The 26,696-nt window shown below is 47.5% G+C and overlaps 1 protein-coding gene across 1 annotated transcript in view; it reads right to left on the bottom strand.

The window, feature by feature from the left end:
- Positions 1 to 385: 385 nt before the first annotated feature.
- GALNS (galactosamine (N-acetyl)-6-sulfatase) overlaps positions 386 to 26,696 on the bottom strand; it is a 46,192-nt gene continuing 19,881 nt past the window's right edge. Inside the window, exons 9-14 of the mRNA XM_029608620.1 lie at positions 24,428 to 24,531; positions 22,928 to 23,064; positions 16,415 to 16,517; positions 12,096 to 12,217; positions 3,987 to 4,104; positions 386 to 3,026 (exon numbers count right to left, since the gene is read on the bottom strand). Of these exons, the coding sequence (XP_029464480.1) occupies positions 2,940 to 3,026; positions 3,987 to 4,104; positions 12,096 to 12,217; positions 16,415 to 16,517; positions 22,928 to 23,064; positions 24,428 to 24,531 (671 nt within the window). The 3' untranslated portion in view covers positions 386 to 2,939. The remainder of the gene's footprint in view (positions 3,027 to 3,986; positions 4,105 to 12,095; positions 12,218 to 16,414; positions 16,518 to 22,927; positions 23,065 to 24,427; positions 24,532 to 26,696) is intronic.

Below are 26,696 nucleotides of genomic sequence, written 5' to 3'. Positions count from 1 at the left end.
TCTTTTTCTGCCATCATATCTATGTTTCTATGTAAGAAATGGGATTTGTACTTTGCTTCATTAGGTCTCAGGGTCTAACCCCCTATTTTTTAGGTTTCCCTAATATGGGTATTACTTCTGCGTCAGACTGTGGCTTAGGATCCTTGGCTGGCAGCAAAGCACGGAAAGGGACACAGCTGGGAACATCCCTGTCCCCCATCCCTTAGAATCAAGCACACACCTCTTGAAACTAGGCTTGCTCTCTAGCCAGGGCCACCACCTCTGTTGCCATCTTAGAGGCTTGCATAGCTATTTTCACTGCTGTGATTCATGGCAGTGCTACACTCCACGCACATCATCATCCCCCGGCCTTAAAAATTTGTGAGAAAAGCCCCAGAACCGGTGATAACGAGAACATTTTTATTTTGATCCGACAATGCCTTTAGAAGAAAATAATCTTACATTCTGTACAACTTTAGAAAAGACCATGATTCATAAAAAGGTTTACAAAGTATAAATCAGTGACATGAATAGCAGTTCTAACTCGTTCCCTCACCATCGCCCTCATTTGCATCGGAGGTGTACCTTAAGACACCAGCTTTTTGCAGCCCCTCAGTCGTGCCCAGAACCAGTCAGCGTGAGCTTGGAAGTGCCACGCACAGAGATGAGCTGACGGGTCTTTGGTTTACTGGCATTGTGCATTCGCCGTTCCCCATGACTCGGCCCTGAAGGGCTACAAAGAATACCTGGACGTTTCTACCAATCTGCCAACCTCCTTCCAGCCAGCAGCATCTGCCAGTGCTTATGCTGTACGATTATTCTCATGAATTGTACACAGCACTTTAGTGAGAAACAGGATGGACAGTCCTGCTTCTTTCAGCTTACAATCTAGTTAAGACAGACAGAGAAAGAAAGGCATAACATAAGACAAATAAGGGGGTATGAGTATCTCCCCTTCAGGTACTATCCTTTTCGGGCCGGAGTGTAAAAGCCATTAATTCATGTAAATCCCGGTTTTGGCTACATACACAGCGATTCCAGAATAGCCCGGGGCTCAGTGTGCTAAAAGTACACACATGTACTCTTACACAAACTGCAGAAAGGCATTCTAGGGGGAAACCGCTGCAGTGGAGCTGAAACCTTTTTAAAATCAAAAAGTGTGTGTGTATGTGCCTAAGTTATAACCTCTGAAGAGGAGGCGTAACTTTATACAAAGTTAACCTGTGCATGCACTCAGGCACTTGTGTGCACGTGTTCAAAGCAAACTTAGGTACATAAGTTTGCTTTGAAAATTCAAGGTAAAGTCTGTGAACAGTTATACAATTACCCTCTGTGTGTACATCTAGGACTTAGCTTAAGGCTTTTTTTTTTTTTAGTGCTCCATTTTCAAGCTGCTCCCTTTCATGTTACAGCTCAGCATCCTGGCGCTGAAAGGGTTTCCTGGCTATGGCTAATTTCATCCCTTGGTTGATGTGGAACTCCTATCACTGGCAGCAGAAAAGTGCAGAATCTTTTACAGTATCACAGTCAGTTTCTGCTTTACAGACTCTTTTCTCATTCGACAACTTTTACCTTGGCTTCTGCATCTAAACAGACTTTCCTCTTTCTACACTTTAAGGAGGAAATTTGGATGAACACTGAAAATACATATAGAGATTCCTACTCCGACACGGCTACCTCTGGAGGCCTGTTCAATAGTGCAGCTGGCCATCCTCACGTTAGCTGGCTTGCTACAGGACAGCAGTCATCCGGCTAACTCTGAATATAAAAGAGTTAACAGCCAGCTAACTCAACTCCACCCCTAACCTGTCTGGCTAAATTCCAGCTCCCTAACTTATTAGCTGGATATGTGTCCAAATATTAATTTAACCGGCTAACTTCTGAGTCTGAATATGGACCTCCTAATTTTTTTCTTTCACACTGATGTGCAAAATGGATACAATGCCTAAGGCACTGAGCAAATCCTCAACACACCTGTGACCAGCGTTTACCTATTGTGTGTGTGTGAGAGCATAGACTGTGGCAGGCAAGATGTACTTCCCAGCAGGAGAATAGGTGAAGAGAAGGGACACAGCAGTCTCCAGTGGGTGTGTGTGTGGGGGTAGGTGTCTCAGACACTGAATGGCAGATCTCTACTGCCCCCACCCATCCCCACCAGATAAAACAACCCAAGCCGTCAGTGTCTTTGGATCCTCTTGGGAAGTGAAGCTGGAGGATTCTAATGCCATTATTCAAGTTTCTCTTGTTTCTGTTTTCCAAGCTCCCACTACAAACATAAGTTTCCTTCTCAGCCTTTTAGCGGGGACATGCGTAGTTTCCCCTCCCATCAACTCTCAGCCTTTGCACTATGGCAACAAATTGATGGTTTTATACCATTGCCCAAGTCGGCATGGTTTCTCACACCTGTTCCTCATAACCCAAACAACGTCCATGCCAGCCCTCCTGCTTTCAGTGTCTTATAACCCAAAGTGTGCTTGTGGGAATGCCCTCATCCTAAGCTCACCTGACTACTGGCAAAGCAGCGAGCCAGTGCAGGCTAGCAGTTAGTGTTAAACGGAAGGCTAGTGTTCAAAGTTACTGCAGCCAGTCAGTTCCTGGTAGAGGTGGCTAGCAGTTAGAGTTTTAAGTTGGTCTGGCTTCTGAGGGGGACCTCTTATTGTACACAAATTCTGCCTATCACAAGTTTGGATGACAGGGTCATGACATGGGGAAAGCAAGGTGAGCAGATCTCTTAGTCCGAACTTGTAAAAACTAAACATTCTTAGCCCATAAGAGGAAGCGCCTCCACAATATATTAATTTTTTATAAAGCACCTCATAATTTGTCGATTGTAGTAGATTTCTAAAATGTAAGTTTAAAAAAATGGCAGCAGTTTCCCTGGTGAAAGTTTTCCAGCAGTTTCATTGGCCAAACACTTGCTGATGCACAGGTCTGGCACATCTGGGTCTCGGCAACAGCCCTTAGTGGGGCCAGATGCATTTCCAAGGTTTGGACGGAGGAGGAGTCAAGCACTTCCCCAGCTTCTCGCAGCCAGGCGGAGACCAGTTCTGTGGTAAAAACACAACGGCCATGTTATTACACTCGGTGAAAAAGCAGCACACACACGGGGGATTTCAGGAACGCCTTAAACTCCGTATCTGGCCTCACATTCTCTCTCTATCCCATGAGCTCCCACTAGATGGCACCATGACACTAGCAGAATAGCCCACAGCCTCCAGCCATCAGATGGGTCTTTAAGGGTCGAATGCATTGACTCTTTTCCCCATAGACACAAGATGGGGAAAACCCTTCACTACATCTGTCCCCGACAGTCACACAAGACCAGCTCCAGATAATTGAAAAAAACAAAACAAAACATGTGTTTTCTTCTAAATGAGCTGCTCTGTGGTACAAGCCATTGCACAAAAGCGGGTCAGTACAGCACCAGAAATGTTTCATGCTGGTAAAATGGAAGTCATGTTTTGTGGTTTTTCTGTAACACTTAAGATGCTGCAAATATTGGGCCTGTACGTCTCCTCCCTATGATCTTTTGTGCTGCTCTCTTCTCAGGCTCCAGCCTTCCGCTCCAGAAATCTCTACCTAAGAAGAAGCCGATCCCCTGGGCTTTGGCCCCTTAGGGGGAACCCTGCATGCCACCTCGTCTCCTTTGGCTGAAAAGCCCCAATTCCCCATAAAAAGGACCGATGCACGTGCAAGAACATAATTTGGCACAGTGCACCTGCAGTGCCGCGGGGACACCTACAGTATAAACAGTGCGACTCCCCTGCACAATACCTAGCGAGTCCGGTGTGGCACAGCCCCCTTATGTTGGGCAAAGGGAGCCTCTGTCACTGCACAGAAACAAGAAAAGGGAATGGCTCTCCCAGCTGCACGGGGAGTTCCCTAGGCAGAAGCAGCCCCCTGAACAAGTCTCCTTGCACCTGATATGTCTCATCATTCTAAAGAAGAAAGTGTGAACATGCAAATCAGAGGAGGAATGAGGCGGAGGGAGGCGTCGCTTGCTTTACCATCACAGCGCGGTCACAGATGTTGAGCTGGGGCTCCCCGGGGATCAGCGTCTCCTTGTGCTGCTGCACTATGGCAGATATCTCTCTCAGAGCGTCCTGGTACTCAGCACTTGTCACACTAGAAGGGCAGGCAAAAGGAAAACACCACAGATCCTTCAGTCAACCAGAGAGGACAAGGAGCCAAACACAGGTTCTTCCAACAGATTTGTCTATTAAATGAATCATTAAAATAAGTTTCTAATGCGTTATTATATCTCTCAAAAGTTGGTTCCTATGATGGCCATCGCTCAGACTAATATTTGCTCTAAATGCAAGTTATCCCCTGGAACTATAGGGTATCAGTTCTGGGGCTGTCCAGTTATAAACACATTTTGGAAGTCTGTTATACATTATAAAGTCATCCTTTCCAGCTAAAGTGTTGTGTTTGATACTTTGTCCAGGGTTGCCGTGGGACACGGATTTGTCAAATTGTGGATGCGTAAAGTTTTGGCATTAGCAAAAAAAAGGTAATATTACAATGGGGCCGATGCAAAAAACCTGTGCGCAAAAAACGTGGGTCCAAGGTGGACGCATGTTTTTCGCAGGCGCGCAAATCCCTTCTCTGGGGCGCTCAATCTAATATTCTAATGAGCTGGATAATTTGCACGTCCATGCCATCGAGTGCCCAGGAGAAGTGGCTGTGCGCTGGTAAGGAAAAACGGCCGCTCGATTTTTCTGAGCATCCGTTTTCCTAACCCGTGTGCAGCCAGGGGTTAGGCAAATTGACACTAGTAAAGTGAGCATCCCTCTTCCTAATCTGACCATGGTCCAGTTTTTTTTGGTTTTTGCTGCAGCTTTCTGTGGTTCCTCCTGCTTAGTATCACAACAATATTAAGTAGGAGGAACCACAAAAAAAACCGTATTTTTTGTTCTTCTGAGCATGGCTTGGGGTGCCAGCTCTGGGCTGGCGTAAATTTTTGAGGGTTAAAATATGCGTGTCAGATGCACTTTTTTTTTAACATTGGGCATACTAGCTAAAAGCCTTATCAACATGGCATTTGCATGTGATGAGCGCTATTATCTACGCGCTGGTAGGGATGCGCGTTTTGGACGCACTACAGGTCTAGCTCGTCCAAAACGTGCGTCCAACCATGTGTTTAGCGGCGCGCTGAGCTCAGTGCCTGATATTGCATCGACCCCAATGTTGGTTAGGAGAACATTCCCTGACTTTAACACCGTGGAGAAACCAAATATATCAGATATGTTTATGTGAAAAGTATGTGGAGCAGACAGATTTGAACAGAATAAAGAAAGTTTTTCTACATATTTGGAATTTCTATCTGCAGACCTAGTCACGTAGAGCAAGGAGTTTAGTCAAGTTACAACTGGTGTAGTTGGAAGAAGCTGTGTTACAGGAAACCCAGCTTGCTGAGGGATATTTTGGGAGGGGGATTTTGTGGGGGAAGTGGGGACTCTGGGGGAATGAATGTTATTGGATCAGGCAGATGGGTCAGCCAGTGGCCCAGATCCCGTATACTTGTTTGTTTGTGTATATTGCTGAAAATTTAATAAAAGAAATGTAAACATGAATCAATCAACCAGTCACATAATAAGAAGGGGGTTTTAATAGGGAGAGGGGAGGAAGGTAAGGGGCTAGATCATTGAGAAGAGTGGTGGAGAGGGCAGAGAGGTACAGTTCAAACTTTCCCATTCTTCTCAGCTCACGAGAAAGTTGGAGGTGTCCCACTCAGGAAGCACAGAATTCCTAGGACTGAAGAGGCTGCAAAACTTTGCTTGGAGAATAAACAGAAGGTAAGCTCGTCTACTGCACCACACATCAACTCTGTCTCTCCTGCATGGGCCAGCAGCTGGGTCCGACTGGGGATATGGACGGAAACCCATCAAACTGCTGGGGGTCGCCTGCTAATCCTGCAGCCTCGGTCAGGGCTCTTAATTCCTACAGGGTCCTCATCAGTAAGGCCTATTTGCTAGAGCTACACTACTCAGGCACCAGCTCCAGCCCCCGCAGCAGCTGGAGCATGGCATATCTGTTCACACACACATTACTCATTCCATTCTCCGCTGTGATGGACAGAAGATTTATTTTTTCTCTTGAGTTTATGACTGGTGACGCTTCAAGGTGACCATAAGGGAGAATCAATCTCGAGAGACAATTTTGTGCATTATCTGACAGGCATTGGCATCAGAAGGCAGAGAACAGGATAGTGCAGCTGGGAGCGGAAAGAGCAAACATCAAGGCAAGATTGAAATTCATTGCCAGGTCTTTCTAAAGTTGTGTCATTCGCCCTGACCTGTCAAAGCCTCTCCATTAAATCCTAATAACATCGCACATCTTCAGCAGGTATGGACAGACAGAGATGGCCGGTTTTTTAATTTTGTTGGGGTGGGGGAGGAGCGATGAAAAGTGAAGGAGAGGGGGTTTCAAGCAGGTTGCAACCCTGCTGGAGCAGCTCCAGTAGCATAGAACAGACAGAAAATCTGTCCCCTGTGCAGAATCACAGAAAAAGCAGATGATATGGGATGCAAAGTGGGTCTGCCTCGCCCTCTTGAGTTAACTCTGGCCTCTAGGTGCAACATTAAAGTCGAACAGATTAGGAAGCTCTGCCCCGGATGTGACAGCAACCTGTAATCCCACACCGCAGGCCTGGAAAGACACCAACAACACACAGAAGAGGAATCAAAAACCATCATCCCAGGTAATCCCCATGGGTGGGGTTTACTGGATTGCAATCACAGATTATAAAACCCATCTAGAACTGGGACAATTTTAGATTTCTGTGTTGGCCTTGACATGTTGATGTGCTTTTGTTTTATTGCTCCTTCACGAATGAATCAGTTAGTTTTATGTTATGTATTACTTTTATTCTATTTTACATTTAGTACTGCACACCACCTTCGTGTCCATGAGAGAGGAAATGCAGTCTGGGGTTGATGGCAGAAGCCACTGCAGGCGCACCCTGAATATTCCTGGCTATCTTAAAATGAGCTGGATAAGGTTATCCAGTTAATGTTGAAAATCAGAACCACCTCCCACCCTGCTACAGACTTATCTGGCTATATCAGGTGAAGTCAGACTGGCAGGCTTTTCTAATCCCAGCATTTGTCTGGCTAAGTGACTAATGAATCCGGACAAAGAGAGAAGAGCAACTAAAATGATAAAGGGGAATGGAACAGCTCCCCTATGAGGAAAGGCTGAAGAGGTTAGGGCTGTTCAGCTTGGAGAAGAGACGGCTGAGGGGGGATATGATAGAGGATTATAAAATCTTGAGTGGGGTGTTACAGGTAAACAGGGAATGGATATCTACCCTTTCAAACACAACCAGGAATAGGGGGCACTTCCTGAAGCTAAGAGGTAGCACTTTTAAAGGAAAGTGGAGAAAGTTCTTTTTCACTCAACGCACAATTAAACTCTGGAATTTGTTGCCAGAGGATAAGAACATAAGAAATTGCCATACTGGGTCAGACCAAGGGTCCATCAAGCCCAGCATCCTGTTTCCAACAGTGGCCAATCCAGGCCATAAGAACCTGGCAAGTACCCAAAAACTAAGTCTATTCCATGTTACCGTTGGTTAGTGCAGTTAGTATAGCTGGGTTTAAAAAAAGGTTTGGATAAGTTCCTGGTGGAGAAGTCCATTAACTGCTATGAATCAAGTTGACTTAGGGAATAGTCACTGCTATTAATTGCATCAGTAGCTTGGGATCTTCTTAGTGTTTGGGTATTTGCCAGGTTCTTATGGCTTGGATTGGACTCTGTTGGAAACAGGATGCTGGGCTCGATGGACCCTTGGTCTGACCCAGTATGGCATGTTCTTATATAAACATGCTAAATATTGACCTCATAGGAAGAGTCATACTGGGTCAGACCAAGATCCATCGAGCCCAGCATCCTGTCTCAGACAGTGGTCAATCCAGGTAACATTTACCCAGAAGAGCTCTGATAGTAGATCTCATTCCTGTCGCTCACTCCCAGGGAGAGCAATAGCTTTCTTTAGTCTATCTGGCTAATGTTGTCTTGTGTAAACCTCTTTTAAACCCTGGTATGCTCGTCGCCTTCATCACGTCCTCTGGCAGCAGATTCCCCAGCTTCAGAGTGCACGGAGTGAAAAAGTACTTTCTACGATCTGTTGTAAATCTGCAGGTTGTTAGCATCATGGAGTGTCCGTTGTTTTATTATTATTTGAAAGGGTAAATAACCGATCTTTATTTACCCGTCCCACCCCACTCATGATTTTATAAACTTCTATCATGCCCCCTCTCGGCCATTATCTCAGGGGGAGTGATTTTTATCCTGATTCTCAGAGGCAGTGAGGGTTCGGGTAAGAGACGCTGAAGGGGGCAGGGGGTGTTAACTGGTGTCACTTTCAACGTGAGAATCTACTTCTTCATTTGACTTGAGCAACAGAAGAGGAGAGAGAGGATGAAACTGGGCAGACTGGGAGGGCCTTATCTGTCATCACTGATTGTGTTACTGTGTTCAAAGGAAGCGCATGACATCAGCCCCGGATGCTCTCTCCCTGCTCGCTCAGGATCGGACTGATGGGCAAAGGTTTGCAAAGGTTTCCAAGAGCCTCCTTGCCAGGCGACTGCAGTCCTGCCCCTGGAAAACAGCAGTAAAATGGTTCTCTGCTCAGACAGGGTCCAGGTTCATTACATGAATTAACACTTTACCTCCTGCTGGTCTCTTGAGAGCTAATCAGCTCAAGGCACAGGTGAGGCCCGCTTCACTTTGGCAATCTGATTCCATCTCTCCTTGCAGCCGTCAGCGTCATGCTCTCCAGGCTTGTGCAGGAGTTCCTCGTGGACGGGAAGCCCCCAACACTGCATGTTCTCTTGCTGGGCAGAGCTGGATTAATTCTGCAGAAAATGGGAAGTTTGGGGGGGGGCCCAGCGGGGCTTGCGAGTGAGAACTGATCATCAGATCTCCGGCTACTGGTGCTACTGTGCCGAGTGAACTTGTAGCAGAAACGTCACCCTCGGCTCCTTAGGTCCCTAGTCACATTGGCTTGCCATCTTGATGCCCTAAAGGAAAAGACTTTTTTCTCTCCGTAAACATATTTCAATCTATTTATATTTTCCACTTTATTTTATTTTTGGCCACTATAGTTTCCCACTGATAAATTAGGGCAGGGAAAAAATGTAAGTGTTTAGCACTGAATGTCATCAGTGGCCACCTAACATGGGTCTCTAAATTTAGCAGAAGTTTCAGCTGTAAAGCCACCTACATGTAAGCCCCTAAGTTTTTCTTTTACAAAGTTCACTAAAGATTTCCACAGCCCATTCCAGCTATGCCCCAATTCATTTTATACTAGTCGCATGCCATGGAGATGGTGGCGGGGTCGCACGGCACTTCTGGCATCCTTTCACCCCTTCTGCAACGCTGCCACTGCAGAGAATCTCCCAGTGCTGGGAGGCAAAGATCAGCAAAACCTGCTTGACACCTTCTGGGGTCACAGCGCCAGGTCAATACCCGGAAATCTCATGCCACCGAAGGGGTTTCCATCTGGAACTCAGAAGCGCTTATTTCAATAAAAGTTTACTGTTCAGAGTGCTCATTCCACATCCACCAGATCTGACCCGGATTATATACAGAGCTACTCTCGCGATCCTCTTCATTAAACAGCACTTTCGGCTGTGCAGCAGATGGAATAAATCTTTGGTTGCCCGTATCTCCTTTAGGCAGCAGGCAGAGCTGTGAGATTATGACAGAAGAGCGCATCGCTCCACTGCTTTGCTGCCCACAGTTCTAAAGGATCCCACTCAGCAGTGTGTAAAGAAGACCTGTGCAGATGTTAAAGAGAACGCTGGCCAGTGTTCAGAACATCTGGGCATGGGAGATCCAAGATGGCTGCCGTACCGTGAACACGGAAGCAACCTAGCTCCGTGTACTTCTTAGAAACCTTGCCGTTTCTTTACTAGATTTCCTTTTCTTTGTTCCCATATGCCACATACAAAAAGGAAGGCAAGGATCCGTGAGATTCTTACCTCAACGTCCGATGTGCCGTTTTGGCAAACACGGATCGAGGAAGAATTCCGGGCTGTGCAGCTAACGCCGGAGAGCGGGGCCGCTGGCGGGGATGGCAGAGAGCGGACGCCACACGCCTTAGCCAAAGAAGTGTCACTCAGCCCCGATAAGCCAACAACTCCTTCCTTAACCTACAAGCCCCAGCGGAAGAGGGGACGGAACATCAGCTGAAAGGCTCGTGGAGTCAGCCTTTAGAAACAGCTTTTGACCCCCAGAGAAGAGACATGGAAGCCGTGCCTTCTTCAGAGAGCCCTACCATCTTAGGCTCCAGGAGGGGAGAAGCTGAACCACGATGAATAGAACTGGATAAGGAAGGCCACTTGGATAAGGAAGGTGAGGAGAAAGGTATACAAGTGGTTTTGAATTTTCCATTAAAAATGAGAACAATGGCCATTCTGCAGAACATCTGGGCATAACCACAGACAGGAGAACACTGGCCAGTCTGAGGAACATCTGGGCACAACTTCAGAACACTGGCTGGTCTGCAGAACATCTGAGCATAACATCACAGACAGGAGAACACTGGCCGGTCTGAGGAACATCTGGGCACAACTTCAGAACACTGGCTGGTCTGCAGAACATCTGAGCATAACATCACAGACAGGAGAACACTGGCCGGTCTGAGGAACATCTGGGCACAACTTCAGAACACTGGCTGGTCTGCAGAACATCTGGGCAGAACGTCAGAGTCAATAGAACGCTGGTCGGTCTGAGGAACATCTGGGCACAACTTCACAGTCAGGAGAACACTGGCCAGTCTGTAGAATATCTGGGCAGATATCCACATTAAGGGTTTGTGTTTCGAGTCCTGTATCATTTTGATAGCCCCTTCTTTGAACCACTTCCATCTTTTCAATGCACTTACAAAGATGGTGGCCTCTAGAACTGAAGACAGCATGGAAGGTGGGGCTTTATTACAAGGGCAACACCTCCTCCTTATACTGCTGACAATCACTCACTTACTGTTAGCTTTCCCTGTTACTTTACCCTCTGTGCCCCAGCTGTATGATTTTACTTTCTGCATCAACTTCCAGGCCCTTAACCACTCTTCAAGCCATTTTTCCAGATTTCACATCTCCTCCCAGAGTTTCTATTGTGTCACAGATTTATGTCTCTCCTGAAAGCAGGAACACATGCAATGGGGTAAAACCAGGACTGGCCCAGCTTGTCCCTCTGGACATGGAGCCATAAGGGCACCTGACTAGCAAAGTCCAAAATAGTGCGCATCTGGTCCTTTTACCTTCACCATCTATCCCTCCTGCTGCTTAACTCGTGAAACGTTTTCTGTCCCACTCCCCTACTGGTGAGCATTCACCCATCTTATTTGGAAGAGTATGAAAAGCTTTAGTGAAGTCCACGTAGACCACAGCCACTGCTCCTGCCTGATCATGCAGTTGAGCTGGACATCTCCCTTCTGTGAACTGGTGTCGTCTGGGGTGCCGTTATCTGCTCCTCTCATGGCATCGCCTGATCGTTTCCTTCCAGAGATTTTCCCCACTACTGACGTCAGTCCGATGGGTCTGGAGTTTCCACTTTGTGGGACCACACCTGCTCTCCTCTAGTCCCTCCGGATCTCCTCTCTCTCCAAAGATAAACTTGAACTGGGTGCTCCATCAGGTCCCCTGCCCTTTTGCCCTCTCATTTGTATACATCATTCTACCTCTATAGATAAATATATAAAATAAATATACCCTATTTAAAAGTATTTCAACTACCATTCTGGGCGAGTTACAGAAATATAAACATATTTCTCTTAAAACAAAATACAGAGGCAAACAGATACAAAAGTAAAACTGGACAAAATCACATTACATGCAATGGACAAACACCAGCTTAAGAAACAAAAAGCTACCTAACCAGATGATGCAATTAAGCTCCCAAAAGCTTGAGATTTTTCCCGACAAGCCTTTAAAGCCAGTTCAGTTTGAAGATCAGGCACTAAGGAGTTCCACAGGGTAGGGCCCGCAAGCACGAAAGCGCGATCACGCGTCCCGGGCAGATGCGCCGAGTTCTTCATCACACCACAATCATTTTACATTTCTGGATCCCCTGTCTATTTTGAGCCCAGTACAACTGCTTTTACATACCTGAGGGGATACTTTTCCCCAGGATCCCGTCCTAGGTGAAAGAGCAGTGGGATGTGTGTGTGCTCCTTCTGGTCATGGGTTGTGACTCCGGTCACGTTCTGTCCAGGGCAGAAATCGATACCCTGCAGAGGAGAGAGAAGGAAGAGCAAAGAGACGCTGGCTAAGGAAGATCTTTGGGTTCGTTTACAAACCGATGCAGTAGAGGGTTAAGGGAAGGGTCATTAGGACTTAGCCACGGTACAGAGACTTCTCAAAACCAGTGACTGCACCTTTTAGGTTTTAAGTTTCCCCTGAACAAACTTGTTTTCAAAGCTGACCCAAAGGTTATTTCTTAAACGAGCCTCGGGAGGCACAGGGTGGTACTGCTGGAGCGCCGCTAATGCCCTTACGACGACAGCATCAATGTCGCAGGCAGCGACTATGGCATTCAGGCTCATTCCTCATCTTATGGAAACCCAAAGCACTCTGAATGACTGAGGGTAAATAAAGGACCAAGAGAACGCACGTGCAGGCGAAGCCAGTGGGGAAGGCACTTTCGGGGACTCGGTTTGGCTAAGGGTTCTTTATCCTTTTTAAATGTTTTTATTTGTTATGTTACACTATTTAATCACAATGTTCCTTGTAATCCATAATCCTATCCAGGCTGGGAGGCACTGCAGAGTCCGCATCCGTGCCTTAGGATTCTGAAGGCCGACGAGGCACTAGCAGCGCTGCTGGACTTTTCCAGTTCAGCCAGTGGGCTGGACTCATGAAGGTCTTTTCCCAGCCTGAACGAGCCAGGCCTTTAGAGAGGAGAGAGAAGGGGGAAATTAAAACGAGAAGAAAGCCTCTGCGATGTTAGCTTGGCCTGTGCTCCTCACATGAAGCTGGCGTCTGGGGCGGAGAGAGGAGCGGAACGTTAGTCACTGACGTGCACGCTTCGCATTTTCAGTGTGCGCGCACCGGGGCCAACCCCTGAATTTTCAGTGTGGATTTATGTGCAGAAGTCTTCTTTTAAAAGCAGGGATAAAGGCGTGGTGGGGGGAAGGAGCGGGTGTAATCATGCAAGGTTATTTCTGCATGCACACGGCTAATTAGCGGAAGATCTCCAGAGGAAACTTACACGTGCAAGTCTCACCTCTGTGTGAGGCCCCCTCCCCCCCGATCAGGAAATAGACAGGAAACCGGATTCCGCTCACGGGCCCCTGATTTATGTACTCAAGTTGCACATGGGGCACGATTCATAATTCTGCAGACGGGGACAGGATCCACGGCACTTCTGAAGGGGAAGGTACTCGCATGCTTGCCCAGGATAAAGGCAACCGCAAAAAACAAGTCTCGTTGTTCTGAAAATGCAAAACGCTGAGTATCTCTGCGGTTTACTTTTTCCTCAGGCAAAGGCAAAACTGCCCAGCTGGTTGTGCTTGCATTGTTGGCTCAGAGTTCGCACTGAGGCGGGCGCCTTCCGTTCCGTCACCCCCTGCCCTCAGAGAGAGGTGCAGTCTGGCAGCCCCAGGATTTGCAGCAGTTTTTTCTGCGCAGATCTAACAAACTGACCGCACGCTCGGCGTTTACCTCCGCAGGACCTGCTTCTTTCTATCCAGCTCATGTTAGTGGAATCATTTTCAGACAGGGAAGGGACCCAGCTAAATGGCCCTACCCAACGCTGAATTTGAACATAAGAACATGTGATACTGGGTCAGAGCAAGGGTCCATCAAGCCCAGCATCCTGTTTCCAACAGTGGCCAATCCAGGCCATAAGAACCTGGCAAGTACCCAAAAACTAAGTCTATTCCATGTTACTATTGCTAGTAATAGCAGTGGCTATTTTCTAAGTCAGCTTAATTAATAGCAGGTAATGGACTTCTCCTCCAAGAACTTATCCAATCCTTTTTTAAACACAGCTATACTAACTGCACTAACCACATCCCCTGGCAACAAATTCCAGAGTTTAATTGTGCGTTGAGTGAAGAAGAACTTTCTCCGATTAGTTTTAAATGTGCCCCATGCTAACTTCATGGAATGCCCCCTAGTCTTTCTATTATCTGAAAGAGTGAATAACAGATTCACATCTACCTGTTCTAGACCTCTCATGATTTTAAAACACCTCTATCATATCCCCCCTCAGTCGTCTCTTCTCCAAGCTGAAAAGTCCTAACCTCTTTAGTCTTTCCTCATAGGGGAGCTGTTCCTTCCCCTTATCATTTTGGTTGCCCTTCTCTGTACCTTCTCCATCGCAATTATATCTTTTTTGAGATGCGGCGCCAGAATTATACACAGTATTCAAGGTGCGGTCTCACCATGGAGAAATACAGAGGCATTATGACATTTTCCGTTTTATTCACCATTCCCTTTCTAATAATTCCCAACATTCTGTTTGCTTTTTTGACTGCTGCAGCACACTGAGCCGACGATTTTAAAGTATTATCCACTATGATGCCTAGATCTTTTTCCTGGGTGGTAGCTCCTAATATGGAACCTAACATCGTGTATCTACAGCAAGGGTTTTATTTCCCTATATGCAACACCTTGCACTTGTCCACATTAAATTTCATCTGCCATTTGGATGCCCAATCTTCAAGTCTTGCAAGGTCCTCCTGCAATGTATCACAGTCTGCTTGTGATTTAACTACTCTAAATAATTTTGTATCATCTGCAAATTTGATAACCTCACTCGTCATATTCCTTTCCAGATCATTTATATATATATTGAAAAGCACCGGTCCAAGTACAGATCCCTGAGGCACTCCACTGTTTACCCTTTTCCACTGAGAAAATTGACCATTTAATCCTACTCTCTGTTTCCTGTCTTTTAACCAGCTTGTAATCCACGAAAGGACATCGCCTCCTATCCCATGACTTTTTAGTTTATGTAGAAGCCTCTCATGAGGGAATTTGTCAAACACCTTCTGAAAATCCAAATACACTACATCTACCGGTTCACCTTAATCCACATGTTTATTAACCCCTTCAAAAAAATGAAGCAGATTTGTTAGGCAAGACTTCCCTTGGGTAAATCCATGTTGACTATGTTCCATTAAATCATGTCTTTCTATATGCTTTACAATTTTGTTCTTGAGAATAGTTTCCACTATTTTTCCCGGCACTGAAGTCAGGCTCACTGGTCTATAGTTACCTGGATCGCCCCTGGAGCCTTTTTTAAATATTGGGGTTACATTGGCCACCCTCCAGTCTTCAGGTACAATGGATGATTTTAATGATAGGTTACAAATTTTAACTAATAGATCAGAAATTTCATTTTTTAGTTCCTTCAGAACCCTAGGATGCATACCATCCGGTCCAGGTGATTTGCTACTCTTTAGTTTGTCAATCTGGCCTACTACATCTTCCAGGTTCACAGTGATTTCGTTCAGTTCGTCTGACTCATCACCCCTGAAAACCATCTCCGGAACTGGTATCTCCCCAACATCCTCATTTGTAAACACGGAGGCAAAGAATTCATTTAGTCTTTCTGCAAAGGCCTTATCTTCCCTAAGAGCCCCTTTAACCCCTCTGTCATCTAATGGTCCAACCGACTCCCTCACAGGTTTCTTGCTTTGGATATATTTAAAAAAGTTTTTATTATGAGTTTTGCCTCTATGGCCAATTTCATTTCAAATTCGAGTGAATGTAGGGGTGTTTGGGGGGGCCTTCCAGGGTGGAATTAGCTGGATAAGTTATCTGGCTAATGCCAATATTCAGTTACCTGGACAAGTTATCTGGCTATCTTTAAGACAGACAGGTATATTCAGTGGTGCTGTCACTCCGCTGAATATCCCAACAAAGTTAGCCGTATGTGTTCATCTGGCTGCAAGTTGGCCAGTGGCTGAATATTGCCCCCTAAGCTCTTTGGGGAAGGAACTTTTACCTGAATGTAATCTGTTCTAAAGTGCCTTGCTGTACATTGGTAGAACTTACAGAACGATGCAATCCTTCCTTCACCCAAGACTTCCTGCTGCAATAACTTTAGTACAAGAGCTGCTTTCTGCTTTAAAACCTGTCAGAACCATAAACTTTGTAATAAGGAAGATGCTTTGGGGAGTTAAATGTCCAGCAGTGACTGCTGTCTGAGGAAGGTGGGAGTGCAGCCTAAACAGCTGCTGATAAAAAGCAAATGGGCTGGGGTAGGCAGATTGACCATGCACAATGGCCTCCTGATGAGAGCCAGATGGGGCAGAGTCTCTTGACTTGCTGCCAGAGACTTTGTGAGGTGCTCTTCTCACATCAATGCCCTTCCAGTCAATGGAGGTTTACAGCCAAGACCAGCGAGGATTTAATATTTCCTTTTAATAGGATTCTCTCTCTCGGGACAAAGAACACCAGTGCCTTTTTTTTCTTACCTTCTCCAGCTCTTCCCAGGAGTTGCTCCAGGTCCAGTAATGAGCTTTGTACATCCCGACTCTCACGGCCATCATCTCGTTGCCACGGTAATAAAATATGGACCTGGCAAAGAGGAGAGAGAGAGAGGAAGGGGCGCACAGATAAGGGAGAACAAACACTTAACGGAGTCCAGCCAGCAATCCTACTATCAGCCAGATGTAACCCAAGCCCTGATTAACAGTTGCTCAAGGGGTTTCTCGTCGTCACTTATTCCAGGAAATTCCAACCAGGATCCTCCAGCCTCTCCCAGGGGGGCTTTCAGCGGGCACCCCTCCCCGCTCCACTTACCCCACCACCCAATCCATCCTGTACTTTCCAACATCCCCACCTTAAAAAGGAAAATTGGTTCTTACCTACTAATTTTCGTTCCTGTAGTACCACGGATTAGTCCAGACCGTGGGTTGAGCCTTCTGTCCAGCAGATGGAGACACACTAAAACTGAAAGGGTATCCCATATCAGGACAGAGCCTACCCTGCATCCCTTCAGTATAAAGTACTTTCAAAGCAGATATAACTCCTCAAAGATCAAGCAAGTTAATAACAAGAAAACTGAAAAATTGAATTAATTGAACAATTGAACCATTGAAAGAATTCTGTATGAACAGCGCTCTTGCATAAAGATTAATTCTCATTGTCATCTGATAGATGCTTCTGGTGCCTTTAATCACAATTAAGCATGATAAGAACAAAATCCAGGTATCCGGAAAATCTGCAAAGGAAGGAAACTTTGAGTGGACAAAAACAGATCTAGCACGGGAGGGTGTATGGACTGATCCATGGTACTACAGGAACGAAAATTAGCAAGTAAGAACCAATTTTCCTTTCCCTGTACGTACCTGGATCAGTCCAGACCGTGGGATGTACCAAAGCTTCCCTAAACAGGGTGGGACCGAGAAAGTCCTGCTCGAAGAACCTGCTGCCTGAAGGAGCCAAAAGCTGGAGCCTGTACATCAAGGCGGTAATGACGAGCAAAGGTATGCAGAGATTTCCAAGTAGCTGGCCCTGCATACTTCCTGCAGAGAGACTGACTGATTCTCCGCCCAAGAAGTGGCTTGAGAACGTAAGGAGTGGGCCTTTAGGCCTTCCGGAACCGATCGGCCCTTACAGATGTAGGCCAACGCAATAGCTTCCTTAAGCCACCGTGCAATAGTGGTCTTTGAAGCCTTATTTCCCTTATTTGGACCACTCCTCAGGACAAACAGGTGATCTGAGATCCAAAACTCATTCGTCACCTGGAGATAACGGAGCAAAACCCGTTTCACATCCAGGAGGCATAGATCACCCCCTGATTCACGCGTGACGTCTTCAGAAGAAAAAGCTGGAAGTTCTACTGACTGGTTGACGTGAAAGGGAGACACAACCTTTGGCAAGAAGAAGGGGACCATCCTGAGAGACACTCCTGAATCAGAAAAATGTAGGAAAGGTTCCCTGCATGACAAAGCTTGAAGCTCCAAAACTCGTCTGGCAGAACAAATGGACACCAGGAACACAGCCTTAAGGGTCAAATCTTTAAGTGTAGCCCTCTGTAGAGGCTCGAAGGAAGCTTCACAGATAACCCGAAGGACCAAGTTAAGACTCTATGAGGGACAAATAACCCGTACCGGCGGCTTCAAATGTTTGGCCCTTTGAGGAAGCGAACGACATCCAGATGAGTCGCCACCGAGTAACCATCAATGTTGCCGAAGAGGGAGCCGAGGGCGGAGACCTGCACCCGCAAGGAACTGACAGACAATCCTTTGGAAAGGCCATTCTGTAAGAAAGAAAGGACTGAGAAACCGGAGCGTTATGGGCTGACACTCCTGAAGCAGCATACGCGTTCTCGAACACCTTCCAGACCCGGACATAAGCAAGAGAGGTAGTCTGCTTCCGGGTTCTTAAGAGCGTGGATATAACCTCTTCCTTATATCTCTTCTTTCTCAATTTCCGTCGTTCAAAAGCCAGGCAGCTAGACAAAAGCGATCCGCCTGATCGAAAAATACGGGACCCTGCCGAAGAAGGTGGGGTAGATGACAGAGGCGAAGAGGGCCATCTGTCACTAGGTTTATCAGATCCGCAAACCGCGGTCTGCAAGGCCACTCTGGAGCCACTAGAATGATGGGACCCTGATGGAGCTCGATTCTTTGGAGCACTTTGCCCACCAGTGGCCAAGGAGTGAACACGCATAGGAGAAAGACTCGAGGCCAGGGGAGGACCAGCGCATCCACTCCTTCCACGCAATGTTCCCTTCTGTGACTGAAGAACCAAGGCGCCTTCGCATTGTGGCCATCAGATCCAGGTGTGGGTGGACCCCACCTGCGGACAATCAGATTCATCGCTTCGTCTGACAACTCCCACTCGCTGGGATCTAATGTCTGACAACTGAGGAAATCGGCTTGAACATTCTCTTTCCCTGCAATGTGGGATGCTTCTAGGCGCTCTAGGTGACACTCTGCCCAAACGAAGTGCTTGCGGGCTTCCAGAGCCACCAGGCGACTCCTGGTGCCTCCCTGTTGATTGATGTAGGCCACCATTGTGGAGTTGTCCGAGAGAATCCGTACCGCCTTGCAATGGAGCAGGGGGATAAAGGCCCTGAGAGCCAGGCGTACTTGCCCAAGCTTCCAATCGGTTGATGTGCCAGCGAGACTGGGCTGGAGACCAGTAGCCTTGAGTAGACTGGGTCTGGCACACTGCTCCCCAGCCGGAGAGACTGGCGTCAGTATTGAAAACGATCCACTGCGGCGTCTGAAGGAACACCTTCTTCCGCAGGTGGGCAGGCGAGAGCCACCATTGCAGCTCGGCGACGATAGACTCGGGCAGCAGGAGAGGTGTCTGAAATTGCTCCGATATCGGCTTCCAGCGGGACAGCAAAGCTTTCTGTAATGGGATGCATATGCGCAAAAGCCCAAGGAACCGATCGATAGTGGAGGCCATGGAGCCCAAAACCTGAAGGTAGTCCCAGGCTGTGGGCAGCTCAAGAGAGAGAAACGAGCACACTTGGTCCCTGAGTTTGAGCGCTCGCGAGTCTGGGAGGAAGACTTTCCCGACTCGAGTGTCGAACCGCGCTCCCAAGAATTCCCGGGTCTGGGAAGGCCAAAGCTAGCTCTTGGGAAAGTTGATGATCCAACCCAGGGAGGTCAGAACAGCCAGGACCCTGCTGACCGCCAGCTTGCAAAGAGACTCCGATTTGGCCCGGATGAGCCAATCGTCCAGCTAGGGATGTACCAACACTCCGTCTTGATGAAGGGCGGCCGCCACGACCACCATGACCTTGGTGAAAGTGAGCGGCGCTGTGGCTAGACCGAATGGGAGTGCTCAAAACTGGAAATGTTGGCCCAGTATCTCGAACCAAAGGTATCGCCGATGATCGTAGCGAATTGGAACGTGCAAGTAGGCCTCAGTCAGGTCGCGTGATGCCAGGAATTCCCCTGAGCGAACCGCCACTATTACAGCCCTCAGGGTTTCCATTCGAAAAATGGGGAACCTTGAGAGCCCGGTTGACAAGCTTAAGATCCAAAATTGGATGAAAGGAGCCCTCCTTTTTGGGGACCACGAAGTAGATGGAATATTGGCCGGATCCTTGTTCCTCCACCGGAACTGGGACTATGGCCCCCAGTTCCAGCAGTCTGCCCAGGGTCTGGTTGACCGCAGGTTTCTTCCGACTTCCGCAGGGGGAGCATAGGTGAAGGTCCGGGAGATCTCGAGCAAATTCTAACGCATAGCCTTTTTCTATTACCTCTAGGACCCACTGGTCTGCTGTTATCTTGGCCCATTCCTCGAGAAATAGGGACAGTCGTCCACCTAAGTTTAGAGCGGAGGCATGGGCCGGCCGTATTTCATTGGGAGGAGGGACTTTGCGGCCGAGTGTTGCTGGCTACTATCCCAGAAAGGTCGCCGTCCACGAAAGATCTGGAAGCATTGCCTCTCGGAAAGGAACCCCATGCTCTGGTGTTATACCTACGTTGACCTCTAAAGCGAGTGCGAGAGGGAAAGAATACCCTAGACTGTTTCGGATGGTCTTCTGGCAGCTTGTGAACTTTATTCTCTCCAAGAGATTTAATAAGCTGCTCTAGGTCCTTACCAAAAAGCAACTGACCCTTGAAGGGGAGAGTGCCTAACTGTGCCTTAGAAGAAGAATCTGCAGACCTGTTTCTCAGCCAGAGGAGACGCCTGGCTGAGACCGCGGAGACCATGGCTCTGGCTTGCACCCGGAGGAGATCGTAGAGGACATCAGCCCCATATGCAATTTCCCCTTCCAGCCGGTTAGCCTGCTCCGCCTCTGCAGACAGGAGGTCTTGGGTGCTGAGTAATTGATGAACCCACCTAAGGCTTGCCCGCTGCATGAGACTGCTGCAGATTGTCGCCCGGACCCCCAGGGACAAGACTTCAACGATGCACTTTAGACAGAATTCCAATTTCAGGTCCTGAACATCCTTCAAAGCCGTAGCCCCCACCACCGGAATGGTGGTGTGCTTGGTAACTGTAGAAACCAAGGAATCCAATTTAGGCATCTTAAGCATATTCAAGCAGTCCTCGGGGAGAGGGTAGAGCTTATCCATAGCCCTACCCACTCGGAGACCTGCCTCCGGGGACTCCCAGTCCCAGAGAAGCATCAGCTTGTGCATGGGATGGAAGGCAAATGTATGCACAGGAGCCCTAAGTCCCACCAGGACTGGGTCCACATAAAGAGGCATCGCAGCCGTAATAGTATCCTCAGGGAGCACCTCGATTCCCAGCTCCTGCAATATGAAGGGAATGAAAGAATCCAATTCCTCCCTCTGAAATATGCGAAGTACCCGAGGATCATCCCCCTCCGGGGGGGGGGGGCAGGGAGTAGCGGGTCAGAAACTGACAGTGGATGCGAAGGGTCTGGAGGAGATGGGACCCCGGGACCACCTGCACCCTGACAGAGCCCTGCCCTTCCGGCTCCTTCGGAGGTTGTGGAGGGGAAATCTGGAGGGTCTTAAGAGGGTGGGGGCCCTGGGAGGGGATCCTCCTCCTCCTGCAGGCTGGCCAAAAAAGATTTGTGCATGAGAAGCACAAACTCCGTGAAAAAAACGAGACTTTGATTTCCCGGGGGGGGGGGGGGGGGGCGTATGAGGGGAGCTCAAATCGGGTGGAAAACGCAAAGAATCTGGCCCACCTCCTCCCTGCAGTCCTATTTCAGCATCAGAAAAATCTTCCAAAATGGCCACTGTTCCCGCGGTTTTTCAGGCCAGGAATGGCCTGGCCATGCGGCGTTTAGCGCGTCCCCGGGTCGCCGTAGTCGGGGATGCTGAGGAGGGGCCCTCCCCACCCAGCAGGCACCGGGAGCAGAGACCGGCGCGAGAATGTCTCGTGGCAAGCTCCCCGCAGGCCCCACAGACATTAGAACAGGGCATCAGCCTCGGGAGAAATCAGCTGAGCCGGCCTAGCAGCAGGAGGCAGAGAATGAACCTGCACGCTGCCGGAGCTGACCATGGTTCTCAAAAGTAAGAAACAAAAAGGTTTAAATTCAAATCTCTCCCCTTTTTTTTTTTTTTTTTTTTTTTTAACACAGCAGAGGGATTAACTAAGTGGACAGCTAGCCAAGGGGAGTGACTGGACCACCAGTAGCACCCCTGAGGTCACCGGGAAAGGAAGCCTAGGCTGAATATTTCAAGGGGCAAAGCCCACCTTAGACCCCTAGCAGAGCAAGGAGACAGAAACTGTCTCCTAGAAAATACAGAAATCTTTTATACTTGCTTGATCCACAAAGAAAGAAAAATAAGATTCCCGAAGGAACAAGATAAGGAGCTAAGAAGGGGAACCGCAGGTTCAGCTGTCTGCATCTGCTGGAGACAGACGAATACTGAAGGGATGCAGGGTAGGCTCTGTCCTGATATGGGATACCCTTTCAGTTTTAGTCTGTCTCCATCTGCTGGACAGGAGGCTCAACCCGCGGTCTGGACCGATCCGGGCACGTACAGGGAACAGAGGTTATAGCACCTCTTTCTCCCCTGATCCATCCAGGCTGTATTAGCCGCTGCCATCCATCATCCATCTCCTCCCCCACCCCAACCCAATTACAGAGGCGTAGGTTAAAAAAGCCGTGCGCTCACATTTGCCTCCCCCCCGGGAATGCTGCCTCTCACAGTTTTAGTCACAATGGGGGGAGGGCATTCTCAGAGAGCCGATTCCTGCAGGTAACGCGCTCTTTACCCGGGTAAATATTTTCTGTAGTGTCAGTTTTTTCCCCAGATATTACAAGAAATTAAATCCTTGCACACACGATGCAGTATGTGCCACTGACTTGCAAACTTTCTGCATTTTTTTTGCTCTAATATTTCCCCTTTATCTGGCCCGCAGTGTGGTAAGCCTGCCCAGTCTCCTGAGACTGCAGTGATCAGGGACTGCAGCAGCATCCGACCCTCTCTCTCAGATTTCTCAGGGTCCTTCTCGGCCCTCCACCTCCTATTCTGCTCATTTTTAACTCTTTCTTCTTTAAGTTTTGGTTGTGAGTTCTTCCAACGACTCACCTGGCAATCATTTTGTTCTGCAGGAAGACAGGTGAAAGGTCAATGCCATCAATCATCCTGCCGTCAGGAGGCTGAAGTCCTGCCAAAGACAGACTCGTAGTGAAAAGATCCATCACGCTGCCCAGCTGATGGCTCACCTGCAACCAACAAAGCAAGAGCGACAATTGGCAACAACCAGACACTGCACACTCGGGTCAACTTCAATCTGAGCAAAAACATTCCTACAGAACTGGTCCAGAACAGGTCAACAGGGCCATGGCAAATATTTCTGCACACCCAACCCAAACTAGGCCACAGTAAAAATCCCTGCAGCCCCAGTGCAAACCACATCACCAGAGCCACAGGGCGGAGGCAAATATCCCTGCAGCCCAGTCCCCCTGTAAAAAATCATTCGTCTCCGTAAATCTGTTATTGACCTTTGGACACAAGAACCCTATAAATGCATTGCGATGGCATGGGAAACCTCCAGCCCCAAAGGTCACATTTCCCCTGGAGCCTCGGGCCCTGGTGTCATGCTGGTCCCTGGCAGGGTCGGGTTCCTGCCCTCCTAATGCAGGACGCGACGCCATCCCCCTGCCTGCTCCCACATCACCTCCCCCTGGCAGAACAAGAGCAAACGTCTCAAATCCACGGGCAGTGCTAGCAGGTCACTTTTATCTGCACTCTGCCAGCACCAGGACTGGAAAGAAAGAGGGGGTGGGTGGAAAGCGGATAATATTTCTGCACACTTTAAAGTAATTTATTTAAAAATATACCACATACCCTGTTAACAGTGATTTTTTCCCCCCTCCTTTCTCTCTATTCTCCTTAAAGAAAAACATCCTAACCATGGTGAGTTGGAGCCTCCAAGAAACCAGCAGAGCGAGATCAGATACGCCTCTATCAGTGAGGAACAGGCAAGGCGGCCGCTCTCACCGTCTGCACGGAGCTGCTTTAAGAAAATGAAATCCCTTTGTGCCCAGAGCCAAAACAGTCCCACTGCTCTTATCAGCACTTTCAAGCTTTGACTGGGATTCAAAGACAAACAATTAATAAAGCCACCCCCCTACACCTCCTCCTCAGGATGGCAAAAAAAAAAATAATAATAATAATTATATATATATATATATATATTTGAAACTCTGAGCAAATGTCAGAGACGACTTTTTTTTTTTTTTAAATAAAATCCTTTGCAGTTATCACAGCGCGCAGACCCGCTATCCCTGTCTAATTCAATTTCAATTTTCACCCTGTGGGAGATAGTAGGAAAAAGGTTGCAGCACTGTCTACAGCTGATAGGAGCAGGTGGTGGGGAGGGACAAGACGGCGGCAAACAGCAGAACGTGGATTTCTAAGGCAGGCTCCCAGCTAGAAGGCAGCAGCTGAGATGCAAAGCTTTAAAAATGCCTATCTAGTGCAGATTCACCCGATTACAAATGCAGTGCAAGAAAGAACGGCAAGCACTGAGCGCCAACGCACCCCTTTCCGTACTGTACCCCCCCCCCCCCCCCGAGCATTTACCTGGCCTGCAGGTATATGTCCTGGCCACCAGGCAATGGCCGGCTCCCTCATGCCACCTTCAAAAGTCGTCTGCTTCCCACACAGGAAGGGCCCATTACTACCCCCTGAGAAGAGAGGAAACCAGATCAGGCCCCCTACACGATTCTGGGTCTGTGTGTGTGTGTTGGGGACAGGGGAGAGGGGAGTGCAGGAGCATCTGAGCCTGCAAGACACTGGAGTCATCCAAAGCTGCAGCACTCGTACTGTGCCAGCATCAGAACTAATCAGAAGACGTAGTGTATTTTTTTATTTAAATGTAGCTCACTGGCAGTTAAGGGATGAGGTAATGAGACCACACAGGGGTCCGCTTCTTCACACGTGACTACAAGAATTGCCATGGTGGGTCAGACCAAGGTCCATCGAGCCCAGAGCCAGTCCAGGTACCAAACACCCAGCAAATCCCCTAAAAGTCGAGTTGTTACTCGATCCCAGGGAGAGCAATAGCTTTCCTTAGTCCACCTGGCTAATAATGTGTTATGGACTTTCCCAAACTTTTTTTTTTTTTTTTTGAAATTTAAGTTTTATTCGAGAAATGTAATACAAAGGATACAAATCATCAATAATCTGCATTGAAAGTACAATTAGAATATGGACAATAAAAGAAATACAATGAAAACTTTCAATCTGTCTCTGCGTTTTTTCCCAAACTTTTTAACCCCACTATGCTCGTCACCTTGATCACGTCCTCTGGCAACATATTCCCCAGCTTGACAAAGCACTTTCTGTTATCTGTTCCGAATCTGCTGCTTGTTAGTTTCATGGAATGACCTCTTGTTTTCGTATTACTGGAAAGGGTAAAAAATCCCTACTCATGATTTTGTAAAAACTTCTATTATGCCCCCTATCGTGTTCCCCTCTTAGCCAAGCTATAGAGCCCTAAGCCTGTGTAGCCTCTCATCATAGGAGAGATGTACCATCCCCTTAATCATTTTTGTCAGCCTCATCTACACCTTTTCTAGCTCCGCCTTGTCTTTCTTAAGATGGGGATGACCAGAACTGCACACAGTATTCAAAGGTGCAGATGCACTATAGCGCGATACAGAGACATTATCTCTTTTATTCTCTTTTTTTTTTTTCGGATCTTTCTTATTTGCTTTTTTGACCACTGCTGCACACTGAACTGAGGATTTCAATGTACTGCCAAAAGGACTCTGAGATCCTTTTCCTGGGTGGTGATTCCCAGCATTGTGCACCTGTAGTTGGGATTATTTTTCCCTACGTGCATCACTTTGCACTTTTCCACATTCAATTTCACCTGTCATTCCGATGCCCAGTCGCTCAGTCTCCCAAGCTCCTTCTGCAGTTCCTCACAATCTGCTGTGGTTTTAACAAATTTGAATACATTTTGTATCATCTGCAAATGTGATGACCTGATTTGTCATTCCCTGTCCAGATCAATTATGAAGTTTAACCAGCACAGGTCCCAGTACCAAGTCCTATGGTATTCCACTAACAACATGTCTCCATTTGGAAAATTGACCATTTAGTCCTACCTTCTGTTTCTGGCCTTTTATCCAGTTACCAATCCACAATAGGACACTGCCTCCTGTCCCAAAAGTTTGTAATTTCCCGAGGAGTCTCTCATGGGGGCGTTTGTCAAATGCCTTCTGAAAGTCTAGATACACTATATTAACCGGTTCACCTCTATCTGCATTTTTATTTACACCTTCAAAAAATTGTAAGAGATTGGTAAGGCAATACTTCTCTTTGCTATAACCACATTGTCCCTTCCACATGAAGCCATGTCTGAAGGAAGGATGCTGTTGAATGCTATGGGGCAGTAGTGGTTTTCAGGAGGTGCTGAATACAGATCGGATAAGCATCAGTTAGAATATTAATCATGAGAAATGTTAGAAATACCGAGGTTGATATTCACTGGGCCGGTGAGCAGCAAAGTTACCTTTCCTGGGATATTCAGTGGAGCATAGCTGGTAAGAGTTCTGCTGCGTATAACCTGGATAACGTTAGGACAGCTCGAGCAGAATTATCCCACCAACATCATTTTCTGGCTTAAAGTTTCACCCTGTCCATCACGGTCTCCTTTTACTTGGCTAAATTCTGTCCAAGCAGTGCATTCCCCGGATAAAATGTAGCCAGGGAGTTGGGGGATCTAGAAAAGTGTTAAATAAATAAATATCTTACCAGGACAAATCCTTTTAATATTGACCTCACTGCGAACAAGGTGTTGACCCTTGATTTTTTGCAACAATTGCAAACCCACCATACCTTA

Source organism: Rhinatrema bivittatum, chromosome 7 (genome assembly GCF_901001135.1).
Source record: "Rhinatrema bivittatum chromosome 7, aRhiBiv1.1, whole genome shotgun sequence".
NCBI classification, from domain to species: Eukaryota; Metazoa; Chordata; class Amphibia; order Gymnophiona; family Rhinatrematidae; genus Rhinatrema; species Rhinatrema bivittatum.
Note: the sequence above shows the minus strand (reverse complement) of the source record. Positions and strands in the feature narration are given on the sequence as shown.